Source organism: Penicillium mononematosum (genome assembly GCF_028829835.1).
Source record: "Penicillium mononematosum strain IBT 11891 chromosome Unknown utg000003l:1.0-8172316.0:1.0-8177699.0, whole genome shotgun sequence".
Taxonomy (NCBI): Eukaryota; Fungi; Ascomycota; class Eurotiomycetes; order Eurotiales; family Aspergillaceae; genus Penicillium; species Penicillium mononematosum.
In genome coordinates this window covers 3,057,262-3,081,079 of record NW_026643273.1, presented here as the reverse complement: position 1 = coordinate 3,081,079, position 23,818 = coordinate 3,057,262, and the positions used below count along the sequence as shown (strand labels likewise).

At 48.6% G+C, this 23,818-nt stretch overlaps 10 protein-coding genes across 10 annotated transcripts; 3 read left to right on the top strand and 7 right to left on the bottom strand.

The window, feature by feature from the left end:
* Positions 1–47: 47 nt before the first annotated feature.
* N7519_006131 (uncharacterized protein) lies at positions 48–399 on the top strand (the record flags this gene model as incomplete). Its single annotated transcript, XM_057292907.1, has 2 exons — positions 48–162; positions 227–399. The coding sequence occupies 2 exons, from the start codon at positions 48–50 to the stop codon at positions 397–399; spliced, it is 288 nt and encodes a 95-aa protein (XP_057147718.1).
* A 567-nt stretch (positions 400–966) lies between these two features.
* N7519_006130 (putative glycosyl hydrolase) lies at positions 967–2,206 on the bottom strand (the record flags this gene model as incomplete). The annotated part of the gene is made up of 3 exons (XM_057292906.1): positions 967–1,378; positions 1,427–1,683; positions 1,736–2,206. The coding sequence occupies 3 exons, from the start codon at positions 2,204–2,206 to the stop codon at positions 967–969; spliced, it is 1,140 nt and encodes a 379-aa protein (XP_057147717.1).
* A 2,167-nt stretch (positions 2,207–4,373) lies between these two features.
* N7519_006129 (FAD-binding oxidoreductase) lies at positions 4,374–6,478 on the bottom strand (the record flags this gene model as incomplete). The annotated part of the gene is made up of 7 exons (XM_057292905.1): positions 4,374–4,544; positions 4,603–4,833; positions 4,900–5,571; positions 5,627–5,798; positions 5,852–5,872; positions 5,931–6,352; positions 6,404–6,478. The coding sequence occupies 7 exons, from the start codon at positions 6,476–6,478 to the stop codon at positions 4,374–4,376; spliced, it is 1,764 nt and encodes a 587-aa protein (XP_057147716.1).
* A 761-nt stretch (positions 6,479–7,239) lies between these two features.
* Positions 7,240–8,653, bottom strand: N7519_006128 (Zn(II)2Cys6 transcription factor domain-containing protein; the record flags this gene model as incomplete). Its single annotated transcript, XM_057292904.1, has 2 exons — positions 7,240–8,388; positions 8,561–8,653. The coding sequence occupies 2 exons, from the start codon at positions 8,651–8,653 to the stop codon at positions 7,240–7,242; spliced, it is 1,242 nt and encodes a 413-aa protein (XP_057147715.1).
* Positions 8,654–9,689: 1,036 nt separating this feature from the next.
* N7519_006127 (DUF1479 domain-containing protein) lies at positions 9,690–11,575 on the bottom strand (the record flags this gene model as incomplete). The annotated part of the gene is made up of 8 exons (XM_057292903.1): positions 9,690–9,901; positions 10,000–10,062; positions 10,116–10,361; positions 10,415–10,550; positions 10,600–10,757; positions 10,809–10,923; positions 10,973–11,170; positions 11,216–11,575. The coding sequence occupies 8 exons, from the start codon at positions 11,573–11,575 to the stop codon at positions 9,690–9,692; spliced, it is 1,488 nt and encodes a 495-aa protein (XP_057147714.1).
* Positions 11,576–12,235: 660 nt separating this feature from the next.
* N7519_006126 (uncharacterized protein) lies at positions 12,236–14,092 on the bottom strand (the record flags this gene model as incomplete). The annotated part of the gene is made up of 2 exons (XM_057292902.1): positions 12,236–13,604; positions 13,656–14,092. The coding sequence occupies 2 exons, from the start codon at positions 14,090–14,092 to the stop codon at positions 12,236–12,238; spliced, it is 1,806 nt and encodes a 601-aa protein (XP_057147713.1).
* A 435-nt stretch (positions 14,093–14,527) lies between these two features.
* N7519_006125 (uncharacterized protein) lies at positions 14,528–16,473 on the bottom strand (the record flags this gene model as incomplete). The annotated part of the gene is made up of 6 exons (XM_057292901.1): positions 14,528–14,871; positions 14,928–15,637; positions 15,687–15,726; positions 15,780–16,058; positions 16,123–16,303; positions 16,369–16,473. 6 exons carry the CDS (start codon positions 16,471–16,473, stop codon positions 14,528–14,530), a joined length of 1,659 nt encoding a protein of 552 aa, XP_057147712.1.
* Positions 16,474–16,811: 338 nt separating this feature from the next.
* Positions 16,812–18,796, top strand: N7519_006124 (acyl-CoA carboxylase subunit beta; the record flags this gene model as incomplete). The annotated part of the gene is made up of 8 exons (XM_057292900.1): positions 16,812–16,995; positions 17,050–17,176; positions 17,225–17,292; positions 17,344–17,414; positions 17,462–17,772; positions 17,834–18,081; positions 18,138–18,231; positions 18,280–18,796. 8 exons carry the CDS (start codon positions 16,812–16,814, stop codon positions 18,794–18,796), a joined length of 1,620 nt encoding a protein of 539 aa, XP_057147711.1.
* Positions 18,797–19,237: 441 nt separating this feature from the next.
* Positions 19,238–21,690, top strand: N7519_006123 (acetyl/propionyl/methylcrotonyl-CoA carboxylase subunit alpha; the record flags this gene model as incomplete). The annotated part of the gene is made up of 2 exons (XM_057292899.1): positions 19,238–19,446; positions 19,497–21,690. The coding sequence occupies 2 exons, from the start codon at positions 19,238–19,240 to the stop codon at positions 21,688–21,690; spliced, it is 2,403 nt and encodes an 800-aa protein (XP_057147710.1).
* A 241-nt stretch (positions 21,691–21,931) lies between these two features.
* Positions 21,932–23,478, bottom strand: N7519_006122 (acyl-CoA dehydrogenase family protein; the record flags this gene model as incomplete). The annotated part of the gene is made up of 5 exons (XM_057292898.1): positions 21,932–22,410; positions 22,486–22,575; positions 22,645–22,872; positions 22,935–23,244; positions 23,308–23,478. The coding sequence occupies 5 exons, from the start codon at positions 23,476–23,478 to the stop codon at positions 21,932–21,934; spliced, it is 1,278 nt and encodes a 425-aa protein (XP_057147709.1).
* Positions 23,479–23,818: the final 340 nt, after the last annotated feature.

The window sequence follows — 23,818 nt, the reverse complement described above, 5'->3', positions numbered from 1 at the left end:
CCTTGGGTCGGCATGGGTGGAGTGCCAACTCCACAGTTGTCCACAACATGTCGCTGTCATTTTTCCTGTCGCAAGGAAGCCTCTATGCTATCTCAGTCCTGATTGATCACATGGGCCAAGATGAGGAGGCTCCTGGCACTGATGCAACCAAATTCCTTCGAGGTATTTTGAATTACATATTTTGGGCCACACACAATCCGATATAAGTTGACCGGTAGCGTTGGAGGAGAGCAGTATCAGGATCTTGCCCGTGGTCCTCTCAATGAAGTGCCATGTATGCCGAGAGACAAGGATACCATTATCGCAGCCCGCCGACCTCGACATGGGAATTGTCGAACCCGGTCACAGATGGCTTATCGCACGCAGGTGTCGGATTTTATGCTGCATCCTTCCGGCTGAACATCCCCGGATGGGATGTTCGAGCGTTGTTTTCAACAACTCACTCCACAATAGTACCAAGGAAAATAGTTGAGGCAACAATTACCGATGTCAGCTATTCATCAATGGGTATCAATTCGGAAAATATAGTATGTATCCGTTTGGTTCATTGGGCACAGTTCCATGGCTCCAACCCAGAATCCACCCACTCTAATTTTTCTAATTTAGTCAACAACCTTGGCTCCCAAAGAGCTTTGCCTGTTCCAGAGGGTATTGTGAACGACGAAGGGGACAGTTGTATAGTGTTGACGTTGTGGGCGCAGGACAAGCAGGGCGCAACACTGGGAAGCTTGGAATTAATTCCCATCCCTTATTCGGTCTGGCTACAACAGGCCTCAGGCCGCCCGACAGCCTGTCTGGACGAAGCGAGCAGAGTCATACTGAATAAGAGACGAATGTCACTGAACCGTGAATGCTGGGCTGACATTTGATATATATGCAGAACAAATAATATATATACATGAAATCTGCTGAAACCCAGTGAACATTAAAGGCCGAAAGAAAATATGAAATGGCCCTGGGCCACAGTTAGCTACCCGATACAGCAACTGCTGCGACCAGCGCATCAAAGGCCGAGCTATGCGTCGATGCATCAACCACTGCCATGATAGGACCAGCCCAGTTGACACCGAACTGTCCCTTTTCATTGCGATCATTATTCCAGATGCTGTTCGCGCAGCTGTTTATCACATTCCGGTAAAGATCATGCGGAGATGCTTTGTGCAGCATTCGTAGATTGCGAATGAAAATGCCTTTGAATTGTGTGCCATCTGGAAGGCATTGCGGCTCGCAGAATTCATGGATAACCTTGTTCGAGTCAGCCAATGTCGCAATGGCTGCTTTTGCAATCTTGTTGGCCGCGGGCAGGTATGCGTCATTGGGTGCCGCTTTGTTCAATTCGACCAGTCCACCGAGGACAACTCCTTGATTGTAAGACCACCTGGTCAAGGTTAGTCAAGAAGAGGTACTCGGAGAAGGAAATGCTCACACAGTAGCCCCATTGTTCTGGCAGTTGTCTAAAAGGCCATCGTTGATGGTACCATTTTCACCTATGAAGGCTTGGGCCGCGAACCAGTCCCACTCCTTCTGAGCCCAGCTGACATAGTATTGTTTTCTCTCGGGGACTCGGTTTGCGAGGTGTGCTGCGACTGAAAGAAACAGCTCGTTCGTAATCGAATTGACGTATCTGCTCGTCGGATTCCAAGGAAGGCCACCTCCACCACAGTTCGTGCCCCACGCGTTCACCTAGAAAGGATTAGCAAACGTTCAAATCCACATAGACATGACCTATACATACCAAGCTCTCAAAAATTCCCTCAGCTAATTCTAAGTACGTCCCCTCCTTGGTGACATCGTATGCGCCAATCCATGCGAGGGCCCACCAGGCATCATCGTCATAAGCTTGATCAAGCCACAAGCTGGCATTGACAGGAGTCGATGCCTGGTTGTCACGAGTATAAACGGTCTTTTGCTCAGGCCCGGGATGCGGATTGGACACCGGCCCCACGTTGAATGTGTTATTGAAGACATATCTCGCTGTATCCATCACTGATGGATCAAGGGCAGCTAAATCTGCTATTGTATTCATGCAGCTCGCACCATCCCACCAGCCACAGGTATCCCAAATGCCACTTTGGGGGTTATACCAGCCCTGGAGGGTATTGAGAGCATCGCGTGCTCTTGTTCTTGCGTCATCCGCCAGTACGCTTCCTGTCAGAAGCAGCGAGATGACGGACGGAACCAGAACACTGTGGTGAGAGAACAACATGGTCGAGAGATGCCAATGGAAAGGCGACACTACTCATGCAAAGGTACAATTACGAATTGAGGACATCTCCGCTTTAAATAAGACAGCTCCCATATTCAGACCCGACTCCTGGACACATCATAGCATATCCTAAACAAATATTTGTTGGACATTCTTGCGGCTGAGTGCCTTGATTGGCGATCAACCGGGCCCACTATCGCGGATCGCTAGACCCCTGATCTGCAATGATCGCCTCGTTGTGAGACTGCTCGTTCGAAAGCGCGAATATGTACTCCATATGCAGGTAGACGGTGATCTAAGGAACCAGCCTTGCAGCAAGATAGGTCCGATCTCAGTCAATTTGTCAACCTTCCCATGCCACTCACTCAAGGGGGGGTGTTTGTTCATCAGACTGGCGCTGTATACGCGGTGCTATTAGCGCCCATCCCTTGCACTGTGATCTCCGCTCTTTTTTTGTCGTCCAATTTGTTCGTTAACCAACCAAAAATGGATAGTTCTATATCCATTGTGTCATTGTGAACACTTCATCGCTCTCTCGGGCCCACTATGAGTTCATTTCTCCGTCTCGATCGGGCGCGCTATCGTACAAAGGAGCCCACTGAAGGGCCGTTCCAAGAGAGTAGGTCGGTCTGGATTGAGCGATGTTTGTTATTGGATTTCCATTGTACCATTGATGCGATAATCAATCGTAGTCGAATCAATTGGGGTTTATTCAGTCGACCCGACCGAGCTTGCTTGGATGTGTCTGCAATGCAATGTGCATCTGGGGCTGCATTAGGTTCAACAGGTTGGTTCATTTGCGACTGCGCACAATCCACCTCGAGGGCAGCTATATGAGACACGGATTGTCAGAGCTGCATAACATTTAAATCGGACTATTGTTGTACTGACGTCAGCTGCAGCTCCATTCCAAGGCTGTCATCCCCATGGGCGATAGGTATCTTGGCATATTTTCATGGGCCTGCAGCCAACTGTCTGCGAAAGGGGGAATTGAATCTTCCCACGATCAGTTCCATTCTTTCAAAATAATTGGTCATAAGGAAAATAGAAGATGTGGAACTCCTCTTTTGCCCTTGATGCTGATATCTCCTAGTTGGGTTGGCACTGTTCGCCAACGTGTTGAGACACGTACCACGAGCGAACAACAACCTACATTATAATGTGTAGTTTCGAAATGTCAGCTTAACTATAGTCACATCATCCAGCATTTGATAACCGCATGTCCCATGCACAATGAGAACATAGACACACACATTGTAAAACAGAGTGGGTAACCAAGTAACTCGGCATCCCTTTTTCTTGCTCCTTTGCGAAACTCAATAGAGAGATGTCTCTCTCACTAGATAATGCACCAATTATCAAACGCCAATTGAATACACATGAGCACCAGAGGGCGAAATCGAAAACTGATCTGCATTATGCCAGTGATGAGATCTCTCAAGATCGACGAGCTGAGGACATGGAACCATGGTCCGAAATAGTCAGATGAAAAGTCAACCACGAGGCAACAACGCACATAGTGAATCGTAGGAATTGGGTTTATCTGGATGGGAACGTTGAGGCAGGAATCTGTGGTTCGGTGACGACGATGAGAGAGAGTTGCACAGGCCGATATGAGCCAGTCAGCTCGAAGGTGGAGGAACGGTGCGATATGTACGAAGGTTGAATTCCAAGTGAGAGATAAAGACGCAGCCCCTACTATTGTCTGCATAGTATGGTATCCGTGGCCCGGGGCTGAGGAAAATCTGATGAGATTGCAGGGTCTACTAGGAGGACCGGGGAAGGAGAGTTTATTGTGTAGGAAAAGAAGGCCAGTCAACCTAAGGTTCCAAGACTGACAATCACCAAATCATCGTGAACTACCTGGGTAAGTCGCTCGGAGAATCCCAGGCAGCCATAACATTTATCTCAACACGATTATTTCTTCCTCGCCCTTCCTCTCCCTCTCTGTGTCCACTAAAAGATATATCTTCTGTGGAACAAGTGGTTCGCTAAGCTTACAAGGCTTAAACAGCTACTCCAGGCCCATTCTCTCGGTAGATCCTGTAGCTTTGTGAGCTATTCAGGCACGTCGATGAAGGTAGAGCATCTTACCATCCGGGAATGGTTTCCAGTCTCTTATCATGCCTCTGGGATCCGCCATGGCCTGCGCCTATGCCGCGGCAATTCAAAAGACAGCACATAGAGAGCCATTGTTCTGCTGCACAAACGACTCACTTCCCACACAGTGGTGGCACCACAAGAGGTTATCCGGGTCATACTTTTGCTTGATCGAAAGAATCCGGGGATAGTTTGGTCCCCAGAATGCCCACTGCCAGTTGGGTTCCCAAGGGTTGGCCTTCAGTTAACTGTCAATACGTGTATAAGTTGCAACCATATGGAGGGAAGGGTCGTACCTCATTGTAGTACACCCCAGAGTCTGGGGCGAGCTGTCGCATGGCGTATCCTGTAGTATTCGTCACCTCCGCAATAGCCTTTTCAGCAGCAGAAGCAGGCAGGAGGTCATTCCATTGTACACTGCTAATCAAATGAACAGCGGCATCCCGCCAAGCTGGGTTCAACGAGCTGTCGACTGGCCTGTGACTAATCGTCATAGTGCCAGAAAGGGAGGGATTGGAGACTCCATCCTATTAAGCCGAAAGCCGTTTTAGCATCTACTTCACGGGTAGTAATAAGGTGGAACTTAAACTTACCGCGAAGGCTTCATTCCTTTCTCCAATAATTTCGAGGGTCTCCGCAAGGGAGTCTGTATCCTCAATGGCCTTGCGAGGAATCAGCCGGGTTGCACGGGCCCCATAGTTGAGACCAGCATCCCCACCTGACGGCATAATCTTCTCGATGGCATACCAAACTGGCAACCACGAAGAGAATGATGAAGAATCAACGCTGTCATTGTGTTTTTGGACGTGGATCATGAGCGGGCTGATTAGGCGGTCAATTGAGGTAGTGTTAGTCGTATTGAGCTGGAACATCGTGTACTGGAAGCTGTAAGGCGATCCACCAGCAGTGTAATAGCCCATCACACCTGCATTCTGAAGCTTGACCATTTCCTTGTGGATGCCTGCAATAGCCCTCCACCATGTCTGGGCGGACGTTCCATTACGAGCGGTCATGGACACCGTAGCGGTCGAAAGCGATGGCATCGGATAGGTGTTGACTGTAAGGCTCAGAATAACACCAAATGTCCCGCCACCACCACCCCGGATCGCCCAGAAGAGGTCTTTGTTTTGGCATTCGTTGGCTGTCACAAGGTCACCATTGGGTGTGACGACGGTGGCCTGAATGATATTATCGGCGCCCATGCCGTAGACTCCAGTCAGGACACCGTGACCACCTCCGGTTGCCCATCCAGCAACGCCAACATCCTGGTGCACTGTTAGTGCACGTGGAACTTTGAAAGAGAATTGCGCATGCTCTTACCATGCTTGTTCCTGCAACAGCCGTCAAATTGCGCTTGGCTAGCAGGCCAAGGAGTTCACCATCTTGAATCCCAGCGCCGACAGTCGCTGCCATGTGACTGTTGGCGGAGCTGCAGTTTGAAGGTTTGAAGGCCTGATGGATTTTGAACTGTTTCATGTGGTGTGTCCAAATGCTAATTTTTGTGAGCTATGCATTCTCTCATCTGTGCAGGGTAGTACCACATACGACAAACTTCCAGCGGCAGAACTGGGAGGTTATTAGCCAGATAATCTTCTCACTCATAACAAATGTCTAGTAATCTCACCTCTTCTCCGGATTATGTCCAGTGTTCTTGATATTGAGTCTCACGTTGTGCTCCTTCGCAAACTTCAAAGTAGCCTGGACCTGCTGTGCCGTGGTTGCATTCACAACATAGGGAGACAAATATCCCAGAGAGCATCCCTTAGCACCCGCACTTGGATCCCCCGAGACACTGGTACCATTGGGGTAGATTGGAGTGCAGGTGTTATTCGACCATAGGGGATCTGAGACCGTCACCGGATTGGATGAGTGATACTCGAAGTTAGACCAATTTTTGAGCAGGTATTCACAGGCAGATGGATTATAATTCGGCCCTGATTGATAGCAGACGGATCCGGGAGGAATCGTCTTAATCAGACGACCGGAGACGGTCTCGTTCAAGGCTGACCAGTCAGCGTCTGAGGGCCAACAGGGATCTGAAGGAGCCTAAGATTGCATCAGTGGTGTTTAATTTCAGTTCGAAGGCGAGCGCCTTACACATTTGCATTGCGAACCGGCCGCCGCCACACTATATACCAGTAGCGAGACGGGCAAAACGGATAAAAATCGCATCCTGAATATGTGTTTAAATAGATTGGAATTTTCGGTCCTTGTCGAAGTAGACGAAACCATAAACTGGCATCGGAGGATCCTTTAAATACCCATAAGATTCCCTGATCGTATTCGTGTTTCCAATTTCCCTGGTTGGGCGACTACATCTGCTCCACATTACATCAATCGGCGAGATTAACAAGGAACCACTACTCCGTATATCAATGCGATATTCGAAGGCTTACAACACAATTTTAATTAGGTAGCCTCGTTCCAGTGTCTAAAATTAACTTCTTCGAGACGCACAACATACTCCATACAGATGACGTAGTCTTCGAATCCTATAATATAGGCATGGGTCTTCGACTTCCAAATTGAAATGCAAGGTTGGCGTTTGAGGTATTCTCATAAGTCTGGCGGTAGGTTTTCCGTTTACGGATAGCCAGCCGTATGGTTGCCTAGAAGAATTCCCTGCTCATCTTGGAACAAAGGCGCTAGGTTACGGTCATCAAATCTGCATGTGGTAGTCACCTTTATGGAATGACTGAACTCCCGAGCCCACTGCAAATCCTTTCTTCCCTGAATTGAACATGACTAAATGTATGGGTCGAGTACAGTAGGTTTTGGCAATATATCTTAGGATCCATCACTTGACCTAATGTTGTCTTTCTCAGAGGATCAATGATGAAATACATATCCATATATGTACACAGATATATTTAATTCTTCATACATAGAGTACAATTTTTTATCCAACATGCTGCACTTTCCGAAGGGGGAATTCAATCCACGGCTGAAGATCTGGACGAAGAGTTGCAGAAACCCCCCAATACGACATGTTTAGACCAGCCTTTCATGAGCCATGAGGACTCCATGTATTTCAAAAGAACGCCCCAAGACGCGACAATGATAAGTGCGTGCGGTTCCTGTTGCTCCATAATGCTTACAAACTCCTCAGGTTGCCGATATAGCCACCCGATCAACAAGTGCATCAAATGAAGTCCTGTCTTCCCGGCCGAAACCTTTCGATAGACCTCACGTATAATCCCAAGGAGGTCCTTGATGGCAGATATATACATGGCGCGGTCAGACTCGTCCTTCTCCTCCTGTTCGACAAGCCGTTGGACGGCTTCTGTATACATTGTATGCTCAGATGATTCGGAGCACATCTCAGGCGTCATCGCAAAATCCGGTTCGTCGGACCCGCCTTTTGGTTCAAGTGTTCCAGTAAAGACTTTGTCGCGGTAGTTTGCCATGATAAATTTGACTCCGCGCATGAGAATAAGCCACTCGGACGGACCGCTTGTGCTAAAAATGAGATATTCCCCGGGACATGGCCCACGGCCAAAATATATCAAGCAAATTAGTGAGGCTGACATATATATTTTCTGGCAGTTTTCGTCATTCAGCTGGGACAGAATCCCTGTCACGGATCGGATGCCGAAGGTAAAGTGATCATTTGCTTGCTGCACGAATTGATCTCGTAACTCTGGCTTTTCGTAGGCAGCATGAAGAGCTGCCAGGGCTAGCACCAGATGCAAAATCGATGGGAACTCAAAGCCCCATTGAACAAGGTCCACTTGCCAAAGATCCTGCCCGCCTTCGACGGCCATGGCCTGATAAGTTGTTGTGATGAAGTAATGGAACAGTTGCAGGTCGGCCAACGAGATTGTTGTAGGAGGAACTGTTGAAGCGTCGTATTTCGTGCCAGTCGAATCCGTTGATGATCGTGTCTCATCGCTATTATTGGGCGAGACGAAGGTATGCTTCCACTTGTAGGTCGAGTTTTGGTGAGTTCGGGATCGGCGTGCTCGTCGCTGCTCAGTGGCTCTTTCCGAAAGCGAAGTAGGTTCTGCAACAACTTCGGTGGCAAACGTACAATCGATCTTGTGGTGGACACAATTGGAACATATAGGCCGTCTCTCATCGCACTATAAACTATTAGCGCTGTCATGCCCGGGACCAGACACCAGGTTGCTTCCCCAGCGAAGGGAACCTTGGAACCATAGGCATGAATACACAGGTATTGAGACAACCCAGAGACTTCAAGACCGTGTGTCAAAAGTGTCAAAATGTGGGGGGCGGCAGGGAAGGACGACTTACTTTGATACGACGTCGCTTACAGCTGGCGCAGCCCAGGCGTGACTTGCAATGTGTTCGTCTCGCCCGGACCGGTTTTGGGGTTGTTGGATGCATTTTGGCCCAACTTGCAGGAACACCAAGGAGTCGTATTCGCTCCTTACAATACCGTCCTCAATAAAACAGAGGACAACTTTGTAGTCGCTTGGGACCCGCTGCCCTCAAATCCCCGAATGATAGACTCAGCTTCAAATCAAGTCGGTAAAAATCCACTATATCGGAACAGTAGGGGAATCTTGTGAAAAGAATTGATGGATATTGTGTCGCAGAGACAATACGAATACGCTAGGGTGCTCGGACGTGGAATTGACTGAGTGAACTTTTATAAGGTTACGTGCTGAGCATAGATCGTCGGTACTATACCTATTTAGGTATCCCGCCCGCTCTGTCCACATTCCTTAAACGGGTTAAACGAGACACGAATACGATCACCCTATAGATGCCCAGGAAAATGGTGAGAGAAACATGGAGTTGAGATCCCCTAACACATTAGCGGTAAGTGGGCCTTGCAGAAATTTAACCTTCACCAGTTTTTTATAGTAAATCGGGGCAAAATTGGACAGAAGAGCTCTAGCATTACGATACGATACTAGCACCTGATCAGAACGACCCTTCAATTGCTTCAGAAGATTATGGCGCCCTCTTTTTTTTAGGCTTCTACCATAATGAGGGAAGACACCGATAACGTTGATAATATCTATGCGCTTCCCAACAAGCACAGCACTACGCATCATCCGAAGGAGGTCGTTTCATGTACTTGTGGTCCAAACTACAATGTGGAGGTATATTTGGGGTGCCTTCCAAGATTCTATGCCGGGCAAATTATTAGATCGTGGTCAGCCTATCTGACTTTTTAGGGATGATTATTGCCAAATGGAACGTCAATGATACCTAACAGCCTCGTCACGCTGCAGGGAAGCATAACTAGAAACAAGATAGCAAATATTGATTTTATTACGGCACTTGAAAGGTACTCGTGGCCGCAGCATCCTAATTGAGATCCACTGAACAGATCAAACTTCATGAAACATATGAAAAGATTGAATGAAAGACATTTATGCCACATACAGACACAACACCAATTTATACGCGTTTAGTGGCCCAGAATCTTGTTGATCTCTTGCACAAGCTTGTCGTTCTTACCATTGGATTTGACAGGATCCAGACCCATAGCAACCCTGCCAGCCTCAGACTGGATGTCTCCAACTTGTGCTCTGTCAGAGTACTGAGACTCGCCAAGACCACCGGGGAAGTCTGGCGGGGTACGCCCCTCAAGAAGGCATCGCGTTGCTGAGCGACGTATTGCTATTTGATGTTAGTATAACTTCCGAATATGCATCGGTTGAAAGAGGATCTTACCGCGTTGTTAGGAGTTAATGGGACTGATGGAATATAGAACACACAAGCATCGTTCTTTCCTGCGTTCACAGTCTCCGTACCGTGGATTGTATCAGCGCTCCAGAAGACTATAACATAAACATTAGCACAGGTCGCTTTATTCGATCAACAATAGCCATACCGGTGTCGCCTGGCTCAACAGTAGGATAGGGAATCATGGTTTCACCCAGGTTAAGATGGGGATGGTGGTCAGGGGTATGTTCCTGGGCAGTTCCCGGGTTGGCACCATTCAGATAAACCTCGCCTTCTTCATCGTCGAGGGAGAATTTCCATCCATCCAAGGAACCCTTGCGAGTGGGCTTGAAGAAGGGCCGAAGCATCCAGTAGGCAGTGGTGGGCTGCAGGATGGGATGAACGACAAGTGTCCCTGGAGTAGCACGGAATTAGCGTAGGACTAGCGTTATATAATAAACAACTTACCTTCTTGGGGCCCATGGCGAGAGAGTCCGAGCCAGCTCTGGAAGGCCCGGAAGACAGAGCAACCTCCTGGTGCCTCGTACATGTTCATGTTGGCATCAAGGCGGCCAGTGAGATCCCATGGATTATACTCCCGCCACTGTATGATATTAACTCTCTGCTGGTAAAATAATATGGAATATACATACTTTTCCTTGGAAGATCTTGCGGTAGACATGGTTATAAGAAGGATCTTCCCATCTCTCCACACCTCCACCATCGACGTGAGGCGGGAGGCCGAAGTGTTTATCACCAGGTGGGCGGATTTGCACACGGTCACAGTAGGTGAGTGGCACCGAGAGATCAACTAGGTTGCGTCAGTTCATTATGGCGGCTCTTGGATTGCGGTATGTCTTACTCTTCTGGTCTGCATCGGCACGATAAAGTTGATTCATCCATGATTGTGTGGCGAGCATGTTGGGATGCGATCTCGCTTTCACTTGAGAAGGACTCCAGTATGATTCGTAGATAACCTTAACCAAGTCATTATAAGTTCAACGAGGATTGGACAAGAGCTACTACCTTCTTTTCCGCATCAGACGGGAAGCCCTTGAAAGAGTGCCCGTCGAAGTATTGACGAACATCAGCAAGGAGATCTTCAGTGAGACCCTTCGGTACAACTCCTCTGATCACGGCAACACCGGTGCGACGAATGGCCTCAATGTTTGCCGGCGACACATTGCCTGCTTGAATATCGGAGAAGTTCAGTTGGGGAATAATCTAGTCTTATTAGTATGCTCTCATTAAAAGATGCGATCAACATACAGCCTCTCGCTTGGTGGCGACTTCTTCAGTGCGGACTTTGAGCGTCTCGACCAGGTCATCCCAGGATTTTTGAATCTCCTCTTCAAACCCAACTGTCAAGTTTCGCTTCAAATCACGGAAACGATCGGGCAGTGGTGCGCTCTTCCTGCCAGAGAATGTTGAGAACACAGAGGAAATATCGCCTTCTTGTTTGTCCTTGCGAGTGATAGGTGCGTCGGTTGCAACAAGCCGCTTGCCTATTTTCCCTGCGCACTTTCGCGCCTGAAAGGTAGGGCACTTGAGACACACTGCGGCGAAACCAGTCTGTTCATTGTGTTGTTTGAGAAATGAGAAATTCACACAACTTTGAAATGTTAACATCTCGCCTCGATTTTGAACTTATATACCTTTTCCTTCAACGCGTTCGGTGTACAACTCGTCTGCCGCCAACAACTGATGGCCAAATTTGGCAGTACTCCGCAGCAGCGGTTGATCCCAGTACAGTAGGCTGCCGGTAGAGTGGCAATAGATGTGGAGTAGCATTGAGCAAGGCCCCGCGGGGAAATTCCAATTCTGGGGCGTAGGTGATTGACCGGTGAGATCCATCATATAGATGCGGCGTATTAACGATTGGTATTAATTCAGACTTGTGGACGTCGGAAGCAGTACTACTTGCAGCCCTTGGGCTAGATAAGCTTCGTTGCATCTCCATAGGCAGGACGGGAAATTCCCAAATAGGAAATTTAGCCGCCATTCCTAGTCCCTGGCATTGAACAGGTTCGAGGATAGGATTGTGGAGGTTTTATTTTAGGAGCCCGGTTCGATCGTTCCAATCAGCCTGGCGGCTATCTAGGGATCGATGGCACTGTCCAGGTATTGTCGACGAGTGTCGTTGTCGCCAAGTTATCACCGGCCTTTCTTGATGGCTGCTGCTACCAATTAAGAAGAGACAGAGAAGAAGCAGAAATTAGGATTATTCAAGTTATGAAATGCAAGGCGTATTACGGTATGTACGATTTAGCTCATTTCCCACTTAAAAGCCTACAGCTTGGACTTTGACGTTCCCTGAGTAAAAGCATCCCAGTCCACCTTCCGTCCCGCCTGAAATTCCTTCACACCATGCGCACCATCAGCATCAACACGCATCATTTCTTCAAACAACTCCTTTATTCCAGTCACCTGTTCATCCCTCCCAGCATGGGCCCATCCAAGTCTGACAAGCTCCTTCGACATCCGAGAAGCATCAGGAGACGCAACCTTCAACCGTGACAAAAGTATATCCAACCTCGCACTGAGCTCCTCTGCGCCATCAGCCACATCAAAGACAAGACCCCGCGCTCGAAGTTCCTCAACTGAAACCGGACGTGCAGACAACATGGCTTCACGAGCAAACGGAACGCCCCATTCCCGAACAACATATTTCGATATAGTGGCAGGACAGAGCCCAAGCTTCACTTCGCTTAGCGTCACGGATGCATCCCGTGTAGCGAGTCTTATATCGCAGGAAAATGCTAGGCCGACACCGCCTCCGAATGCTGGCCCATTCAAACAGGCGATAGTCACTTTGGGGGATTGATCAATGGCCTCAAATAAGCCACTCAAGCGGTGAAACTGGGCATCGCTGGCTGAACCGCCTTGTGCAACTGGCGTGCTCCTTTTTCCGAGGTCCATCCCTGTGCAGAACAACCTACCATTCCCGGTGATAATAATGCGCGAGATCTGCGGATCTTTACTCGCCCTTGTCACCACGGATGTCAGAGCTGAGATCATGGGTGCTGTCAATGCATTGCCATTTTTTGGACGGTTCAAGACGATCTTGAGATTGACTCCTGACTGATAAAGCTGCAGTCCCTTTGCCTCCTTTGTGAGGTTCCATTGAAGGGAAGGATATTTTGATGACTTGCTCCTCACACTTGAAATGGACTTGCTTTTTATCGCAAGTGCTGCCCCGGCTCGACTGCCATTTGGCTTTTTGAGCTGATCTGAAATCCAAACCCCGATTTCAACGAGCTTCGATAGATCAACACCAGTGCTGATACCCGCATTGTGGAACATATACACCAGGTCCTCTGTGGCTACATTGCCTTTGGCTCCAGGCGCAAAAGGACAGCCACCGAGTCCCGCTACACTCGAGTCAAACACTCGTAGCCCGCAGTTGTATGCTTCCCAGACATTTGCCACGGCTTGACCGTATGTGTCATGGAAGTGGCCTGCGAGTTTCTCGCGGGGAATGTCGTTGTCGAGAAGGAAGGTCATGAGGCTGCGCACATCGGATGGGGAGCCGATGCCTAGCGTGTCGCCTAGACTGACTTCATAACAGCCTGCATCGAGGAGTTCTTTCACGCAGCGGAGAACTGACGCCGGTTGCGTTGGTCCGTCGTATGGATCCGCGAATATGCACGATACATAGCTGCGACAGTCAGGACGACAAGCCCAGCAAACGTGAAGCAAGATCACTCACCCTCGAACAGCAATATTTGATTTCAGCGCTAGAGAGACCACATCCCTCGCCCTCTCTATGCCCTGCTCAACAGAGCAGTTGATATTGGCCTTACTGAACCCCTCAGTAGCACTGATAAAAACAGCGATCTCTTTAACCCCATATTCAATTGCAATATCCAACCCTTTAACAGTTGGCACCAAGACAGGAAGTCTCAAATCCTTCCCGCTCATCTTCTTAACTCCCTCATCGCCAAGGACATCCCGGCAATCCGCCAACTGCGGAATTCTTCTCGGCGACACAACAGATGTCAACTCAATAGTACCCAGCCCCGTCTTTTCCAACCTCTTGATTAATTCCAGTTTCGTCGACGTCGGGATCGAATCTCGAATATTCTGTAATCCATCTCGAGGACCTACTTCCACGATTCGGACGGCTGGAACGCTTTTCACGGTCATGGTGCCACACGGCGTGGTGAATATGCACAGTGATAGTAGTTGGGAAACTTGACCTTTAGTCTGACATCGGAATTACCTCTCGAGTGATGTTATCATACTCTCGGTATATCCACCTGGATGTAACCTGGTCCCACCCGGACCGAGTCCGCAAAAAGCTCCACTTGGAATGTCAAAGCTTATCTCCGGTCGGTCCGCGCTGGGATCGGATCTTGGACGTTCTTTGGATGGGAATTGTCTGTAGAAAATAATCTATCGGAAGTGCCTCCTGAAAGATTGGAAGCTGATGCACGAAATTAGGTAGTAAGGTCTGGGTCTTGGAGGGCTACTAACCTACTTTTTATTATAGATCGGACCTTTCTAGATTCCCACACTGAACAATGAATGAAGGAAATGAAGGAAATGAGGGAATCGATTGGAATTGGAATTTAAATGTTTCTATAGCTTTGCTCTCGCTGTATCCCTCTGCACTAGCCGATTTCCAAGGTCCCGCAGGATGTGCTTCTGATGTTTCCCGCTCCCAGTCTTTGGGAAATCGCTTCCCACATTTTGATCTCCAATCCAGAATGTATACTGTGGCGTCTTGTGTCGACCAAGCTTCTCACCTACCCACTGTTTCACCTCTGTATCAGGGATCTTGGAACACCCTTCAGCCATTTTCAAAAAGCACCCAACAACCTCGCCGTATCTTTCATCCTTGATTCCAACCACACTAGCTTCGCTGATAAAAGGATGCAACATGAGTCGTTCTTCGATCTCTCTCGGAAAGATATTTTCTCCGCCTAAACCCGTTAATTGTTAGCAAACCCAGATACAACTAGGTTATGCGAGAACTCACCCCGAATAATGAAATCCTTGATCCTCCCCGTAATATGGGCATACCCATCATTATCAATAAAAGCCTCATCCCCAGTGTGCATCCACAAAGCTCCATCCCCATCCACCCTCATAACTTCCCTTGTCTTCTCCTCATTCCTCCAATACCCCTTCTGCAACGCGAATCCACTAGTACACAACTCTCCCCTCTGCCCTCTCCGAAGAACCTCGCCCCCCTTCCCAATAACCTTGGCACCCGTATGCGGCAGGACTCTACCCACGGTCGTTGTCCCCTTCTCATCCCCATCCTCAATAGAGGTAATGAATGTAACTGGACTGGTTTCGGTCATGCCATACGCGATCAACATCTTCTGTACGCCCATCTCCTCTCTAAGCTGATTCATAAGACCTTGCGAAACAACCGAGCCCGATGCAAGACCCGTCCTCAGATGCTGGGGACGCTGTCCGCTTTTTGAAAGGGCCTCTAGCTCCGAAACGTACATCGTCGGAACGCCGAGAAGGACGGTTGCGTTTTCGGAGAGGATTGCTGAAACGACTTTGTGGACGTCGAAGGAGTCCGATGGGAATATTATTGAGCTGCCGTGTACGAAGGAAGAGAGGAAGCCTAAGACTAAACCAAAGCAATGGAATAGAGGTGGGGGGCAGCAGATTATGTCTGCTGGGGTGAGACGCATTGCGTTGCCGACGAAGCGGGCGTTGTTGAGGAGGTTACTGCTCTTGTTAGTGGATTATCTTTGGATATTGGGGATATTGTACTCACATGTGGCTTAGCATGGCAGCTTTGGGAGAGCCAGTGGTTCCTATTTTGGATATTAGACCGCAGAACGTTTTGAAGGTGATTAAAGGATACTACCGGAGGTGAACTGTAGGTTGAGGACATCATCCGGCTTCACGGACTTCTCTGCGCGGAGGAGCATTGAGTCTTTCATGAAGACAGATTGAGCGCCAGAGGTGAACTCGGTGTACGACTGCATTTCGACTCCAGTGTTACTTGGGTCCTTATTCTCAAGGTTGACAACCCGGCGAAGTTCTGGCAGAGCAGGGTTTGTCGATCCATCACCACGAAGCGCTGTGATATGGGCTGAGAGACTTCGCGAACCAATATCAGAGGCAACAAAAACCAATTTGCAAGCTAAATATATGAGACGAGAGATCAGAACTTGTAGTATTAACCAATTGAACTATGCAGAACTTACAGCTCTTTTGCACAGCGCTCATTAATTCCCCTGGAATATAGGTATTGTTCAGAACAACAACAGGGCATCCAATGCGCCCACCACCGAGGAAGACCTCAATATACTGATAACAGTTCCCTGCCATGATTCCAACACAATCCCCCTTGCGTAGTCCCATCTCTAGCATTGCCTTTGCAATAATCTTGCTCCGGTCTGCCAATTGACGGTATGAGAGTCGTACAGATTGCCAAGGAAAATAGCAGCTACTCGATCCTCATACTGAGCAGCTTGTTTGTCGATGAAGTTTCCCAGTGTTTCAAACCACAAGGCTGGCTCTGTGGGGCCTTGAACGAGAGCGGGTTTGGGGTCCATTGTGTTTGAATGGAGGTCAAGATTGATTGTGGTCGATTTCCAAAATGAGTTAGATTGGAGATAGGGAGAGCCTTGGAATAGATGATGCAACACACTTCAATATTAGCGGGGTATGTAGTATAAGGCTATCCAATTGTTAAATACACGTATGGTCTGTCCGCATTAGATCTGTAGTACCTGGGTCTGCTCCCCGCGCTCGGGTGAGCCCCGGGCTTCGGACCGAGCGTGCCTTAGTCTCTCTGCGGGGGTTTCTTAACTCACACGTCGATCGAGAACTGCTGACAGTGTAATTTTCATCCTAGAACTATTGATCGTTTTTGTTACTTGTCAGCTTCAGTATGGCGACCGAGTCATCATTCCCAGTTCACTCTGCGAACCTGGACCTTCGGGCAGAGTCGTTCCAAGCAAACAAGAAGAGCTGGGAGCCTGTCCTGGAAAGATTCGAAGATTGCTTGAGCAAGGTGTCTGCCGAGGGGAATGAGGATTCCATGAGAAGACACCAGAGCCGCGGCCAGCTCCTGCGTAAGTGAGCTTTTGCCCAGTTTATGCCGTATCTAACACTGGAAATGGGAACAGCCAGAGATCGGATCGCATTGTTACTAGATCAAGACTCGCCTTTTCTGGAACTCGGTGCTTTTGCTGGATTTGGAAACAAAGACTCTACGCCATGTGCGAACTTGATTTCCGGAATTGGCAATGTTTGGTAGGCGAAGTAACTTGCCTGAGGTTCAGTCTGCTCTAACAAACATAGTGGAATGCCATGTCTTCTCATGTCACATATCCCAACACAGAGTGGAGGTGCTTGGAATGAGATGACAGGTGAGCTCATCATTTTTAATTAGATAATTATTTATCTAACAAATGCTATAGTGCTGAAAGTGAATCGGATGATGGAGATCGCGTTTGAGAACGACCTACCACTTATCTCCTTGGTTCAATCGGTCAGTACAGTGAGCTACTATGGGACAGCCTTATACTGACACAACAGGCCGGTGTCTTTCTACCTCAACAATTTCGAGTCTTCCACAAGGGAGGACAGCTCTTCCACGATCTTGCGGTGCGCACGCAGCACGGAAAGCCATCGTGTGCAATCGTATTCGGGGCTTCGACCGCAGGTGGAGCGTATCATCCTGCTTTGTCGGATTACACAATCTTTGTCGAAAATCAAGCCCAAGCTTACCTTGGTGGTCCGCCTCTGGTGAAAATGGCTACTGGCGAGGTCATTGGGGCTGAAGAGCTTGGCGGTGCCAAAGTCCATGCTGTCACGACTGGACTTGCGGATCAGATTTCTTCTGATGAGTATGGTACCCTCTTTCACTTCCACTTATTACATACGATACTAACGTGGAGGAATTATCAGGTTCGATGCCATCTCAAAGGCCCGAGAGTGGGTGGCCTCGTTGCACGTACGAACCACCAAGCCGAGAATGATTGAGCCCGTTCCCCCTCGGTATCCAATTGATGACCTCTTATCGATAGTCAATCCTGATATTCGCAAGCCTTTTGATATGAGCGAGGTTTTGCTGCGAATTGTTGATGATTCCCGTCTATCTGTCTTCAAGCCGAAGTACGGACCCAATATCATCACGGCCTGGGCTCATGTTATGGGTAAGAAAAAAAAGCCCCGGTCTAATATTGAGTAGTTCCAAGCTAATATTTTACAGGCTTCCCTGTTGGTATCGTAGCCAATCAACTATCGGTCATTAACCCAAACGAGGCAGGAAAGGCTGCGCAATTCATTCGAATGTGCAACCAGCAGTAAGGTCTTCAATTCTCTTCCTCCGAAGAGCAAACTAACTTCTATAGAAACACCCCAATTATCTTCCTGCACAATGTCACCGGATTTATGGTCGGCGCTAAGGCAGAACACGCCGGAATCATAAAAATGGGAGCTCAGCTCGTCTCGGCCGTCAGCTGTTCGACGGTACCCCACATCTCCATCATTCTCGGTGCTTCATACGGAGCTGGGAACTACGCTATGTGCGGACGGTCATACAAGCCCCGTTTCCTCTTTACATGGCCGACTGGTCGCTGCAGCGTTATGGGACCCGATCAGCTGTCGGGTGTTATGGAGAATGTACAACAAGCGAGTGCTAAGTCGAAGGGGGTCACTCTATCGCCTGAAAAACTGAAGAAGCAGGTGCAGGAATTTAGGGACAGGGTTCAGCGGGATGCGGAGTGCTACTCGACTAGCGCTATGTTGATTGATGATGGAATTATTGAACCTCGGGATACGCGCGATGTATTGGGTATGTGTTTGGAGGTTGTTACGTTGCAGGGAGTTAAGGGGGCAGAGTCGCATAATCTGCTGGCAAGAATTTAGTCATGCTCTATCTATACATTTTGGCACAGCATCTATACACTATCTAAATATAAAGTCACATATCTAGGCAATGTTGCTATGGAAATATATTCAACCCTTCAAGTATCCAGCACACTATGGAATAGTCGCCAGAATCATACCAAAGCTTTCCACTAGATCCGCAGCACCGTTCCTCCTCGTCTCCGGATTACTCCCGAGATCGTCCCCGTAGAGTCCAAGACTGCGGGGGTTGGTGATGCGCACCGGACCGACCCCACAGCCATACGGCGGACGCCGGACCGAGCGGGTCTGGCTCGGAGAGGGAGCCTTCCGGAGAATGTGAGAATGTGGAAGACAAATGTGAATAGAATGAATAGCTACTCTGATTATGGGAATTGATCTTTAATCACACAGATTTCCGGCCTAATTTTAGTCCGATTCTTGACTGAAATCTGAAGCAAGATGACCAGGGTAAATATCAATAAGCATGAAGACACAAGCAATGCTTCACCTCTTCGCAAGCCATTATTTGTCGCGCAGCCTCCGCTAGGCAGTGATGGCCGACAGATAATCCGAAAGGTGCTGATTGCCAATCGGGGTGAAATTGCGTGTCGCATTATCCAGACCTGTCGGATATTGAACATTCTATCCGTCGCAGTTTATGTTGATGAGTAGGTGCTCAATGTAACAACTCATGGTGGTCATATACTAACTATACAAGGGACTCTTGTTCACGTCATGTTCGAGATGCCGATGAAGCCATCAATATTGGCAGCATTGACAGGAATCAAACAAACCCGTTCCTTGACATGGACTTGCTCGTTCGTACTGCAGTCACTGTTGGAGCTCAAGCAATCCACCCAGGTTATGGATATTTGAGCGAGAATTCAGATTTTGCAACCAGTATCCGGACAGCAGGGCTTATCTTCATTGGGCCAAGTGCCAGTGCCATGTCGACTCTAGGTGACAAGCGGTCATCGAAAGAATATTTGCGAAAGCACGCACCCGATGTTCCTCTTATTCCCGGTTTTTCGGGATCTAGCCAGGATGATGAAACTTTGAGGAAAGTTGCACATGAGATTGGTTTCCCAGTGATGCTTAAGGCATCCGCAGGAGGTGGTGGGAAGGGCATGCGAATTGTGCGAGAAGCAGGAGAATTGAAACAGGAGCTTGCGCGGGCACAATCAGAGGCCCAGCGATCATTCGGCTCAAGTGATTGTATCTTGGAAAAATACATCGAAAGCAGCAAACACGTTGAGATTCAGATTCTGGGTGACTCGCACGGCGAAGTGGTCTCATTTTTCGATCGCGACTGCTCCGTTCAGCGAAGACATCAAAAGGTCATCGAGGAAACTCCTTGCCCTTTCCTCACTGATGAAACGCGCCAGCATATGAGCAACACTGCCGTTCGAATTGCCAAGTTGATCGGATATGAGAACGCCGGCACGGTTGAGTTCGTCGTCGATATTAAGACCGGTCACTTCTATTTCCTTGAAGTCAACGCTAGATTGCAAGTCGAGCATCCGATAACTGAGGAGGTCACACAAGTGGATTTGGTTGCACTACAACTATTTGTCGCTGCTGGTGGGAAATTGCAAAGTCTGCCTGCCGTTCAGAATGTGACTCAACAAGGACACGCAATCGAATGCCGCTTGTGCGCTGAGGATCCGCAAAAAAATTTCTTCCCAGAACATGGCAAGGTCCTTCTATGGCTTCCAGCGTCAGGTGTCCTCGGGCCAGGTCGGGATGTCCGCTACGAAACGGCGATTGAGACTGGATCCACTGTCTCAATTTATTTCGATTCTATGATCGCCAAGATTGTCATTTGGGCGCCGACTAGGCCTCTGGCCGTGGAGAAGATGGCCAAGGTGCTCGCTCATACTGCTTGTGTTGGTGTTAAAACCAATCAACTCTTCCTGCAGGCTTGTTTATTGAACAAAGCATTCCATGACCCTGCATACGAAACATCGTTCATCCCTACACACATCGATGAATTGCTGCAACCATCCTTTAACTGGAACTTACTAGATGTGGAGAAGGTGCTTTCTGTTCTACCGGGCTTGGTTGTTCGGAAACTTCCGAGCTCCATACCAGTCGGCATGCGGAAGAAGCCATTCGGGGATGTTCGGGCACAGTTCCGCAATCAACGGTTCGACCCAGTCAGTGTTCACTGTGACATTGTGACGGCTGTGGACTGGCCTGGTAAGAAGCAAGAAGATATTGATCTCGCAACTACTATGTGTATATGGAAGCCTCAAGTCAAGCAGACTTCAAGCAGCGAGGCAGAGGCATATCTCATCCCTGTTGAAAAGGTTGGCCAGTCTCCAGACGAGTCAGCCGGGGCTGCCACTCAGGTCTCCGCCCAATATAACAACATCAGCCAGGCACTACGCAGTGGAATGGCCATGTCTTCTAGTCCCTATCGAGTCAGCATCGATTCATGGCATCCGTCACAAGGAAATCCCGCTATGGTTGAATCGTGGCTGGTATCGACCATTCAGCTCTCCATCGACGGAACCAAGTTTCTAGCACATGTGGCTCTCCCTTCAGCCAAACCGCGCGCGCTGGTGGGAGAGATTGATCGAGGCCAGCAGGTCTTCTGCCATTTACCTGCCCTTGGGACGTATGTTGAGTTCAAACGCGATACATTGTTGTCATTTGCAGAAAGTATCCGGTCTGTGGCAAAGGCCAAGGGCGGGGCTGAGCAAAGGAGTATTGAGGCGCCAATGCCGTGCAAGGTTCTATCGATATTGAAAAACAATGGAGATGAGGTCCAATCTGGTGAACCGGTAATGGTCATTGAAAGCATGAAGATGGAGGTAAGCATTGCTGTTTCTGCGTCCGGGAAGTTCGAGACGAATTGGAAGCAAGGAGATGCGGTGGAGGAAGGGAGGACTCTTTGCTCTGTTGTATGAAATAAGACCCTCTATCACAATAGTATAATTCAATCAAGCACAATTCCTAATATACTTAGCAACAAGAATCGAAAGAAGTGGTACGTTAGCAATTACCTTCTCGGATTTCACAGAAGGTAGGTCTTTATCAGTAAGTAGTCTGTATATATATGCACCGAAGGAACGTCGAAAGTTGAAGCATATGACTCAAAAATACACGATTTCACATGTGCATTGATGGTATTGATTTTACAGCTAGTGTCTAGAGTTTGCTCTGCTTCTTCATCGTCCTAATCTCCTGATTAACAGCCAACTCCGACAGAATCTCTTCACTTCCGCCTCCAACAACCATTACCCTAACGTCACGACTGACCTGCTCAATTCTGGAGCCACGACCATTCTTGGAGTACCCGAGTCCACCCATAACCTGCTGAGCCTCTCGGTTGACCTTCTCCAGAGTTTGACCTGCCAGCACTTTCAAATTCGCAAACAGCCCTCCCATTCCAGCGTCCGTGCCCTCCTTCTTGGCTGTCTCTGCGATATACACAAGCTGCTCCATCCACGCGTAAGTCGAGTCAAGACCGCGTGCCATTGCGCTAAACTTCGAGCGAATAATTTGGTTTTCGATGAGCTTTTTGCCGAACGTTTCGCGGGTTATGGCGTGCTGGTAGGCATCCTCGGCACAGACACGGGCCATTCGGAGGGATGTACAGGCCAACCACAGGCGCTCATGGTTGAAATCTGGCTTCTGTTAGATTTCCTCCAATTTCCCCCCAGACCTGTCACGGAAAATGAAAGGAAGATCGGCAGACTCACTGTTCATGATGACGTGGAACCCTTTATTTTCCTCTCCCAGCAGGTTGGCGACGGGGACTTCAACTTGATCAAACTCAATGTAGGTTGATCCTATAGATCGGTCAGCCAGCACTACTACGATGACTTGTCTTGATAATCTGCCAGAATAACTTGACGTACCACTAGCATGAACGCCCGAGTTCTCGATCTTCCTGCAGGTTACTCCGCGAGCTTTCATCGGAATTACCATAGCTGAGACACCGTGAGTCCCTTCTCCTCCAGTCCTCACAGCTGCAGTGCAGAAGTCAGCGAAGATGCCGTTCGTGATCCATTTCTTCGCCCCATTGACAATATAAACCTCCCCTTTCCGTTCGGCAACGGTTGTGATTCCAGCAACATCAGATCCAGCTACAGCCCATGAATCGTCAGTCAACAAGTGGTATAAATATTACAATGATGACAAATCTCACCATCAGGCTCAGTCACACCAAGGCAAAATCGAATATTCCCCTTCAGCATATCCGGAAGAAAGCGGCGCTTCTGCTCTTCATTTCCAAAGTTGATAATAGGCGGACCGCCAATCGAGTTTCCGCACCCAAGTGCCCACACAATACCAAGGTATCCACAGCGAGCGAGCTCGTCAATCACGACGATATCGTGGAACCCATCCCACTCGTAGGGATTGATATCGCCGGGAAGTCGTTGGCCGTCTAGGTAGTCTATTGCCAGTGGGAAAGAAGCGACGGCGGTATATCCCAGCTCTGCGTGGCGCCTTTGAGCCTGAAACGTGATTATTTCAATATTGACTGTGGATAAATGCTCATAGAGTACATTGCTGCTTACCTCGGGCGGAACGAATCCTTGCTTTTCCCATTCCTCACAAAATGGTGAGATATGTTCATCCACATACTGGCGAACTTCTTTTTGCAGTTTGCGATGCGAATCTTTGTAGTACGGGCTGTGCTTCCGGTTAAGCCATAAAGGGTCCGCGAACGGCACGTTGGAAACAGACATGATTGCTGTTGAAATCCCTCTTTTGAGATTTGAAAGTCCAACGTCAATCGTTCTGATACTTTCCAATTATTCTGTCTCTTTGGATCAGTATATTGATTCCGAATTCCAGGCTCTATGCCCTAGTTTGGGACCGATCTCCGCAGTCGGACCGGAGCTGCGGCCAGGGAGCGCGGCTCGGACCGCCAGGACCGAAGAATGGACTCGACGCAGTTTTCCCTCGTGTAAGGTTGATTTCTGCTGGGCATCTCTGAAGTGATGATTGAAACTTTCTTAATGAACTGGTCTGTAATGGAAAATTCAATATATGCCTTGATCGTGGGTTGAAGCCACATCTGATAAT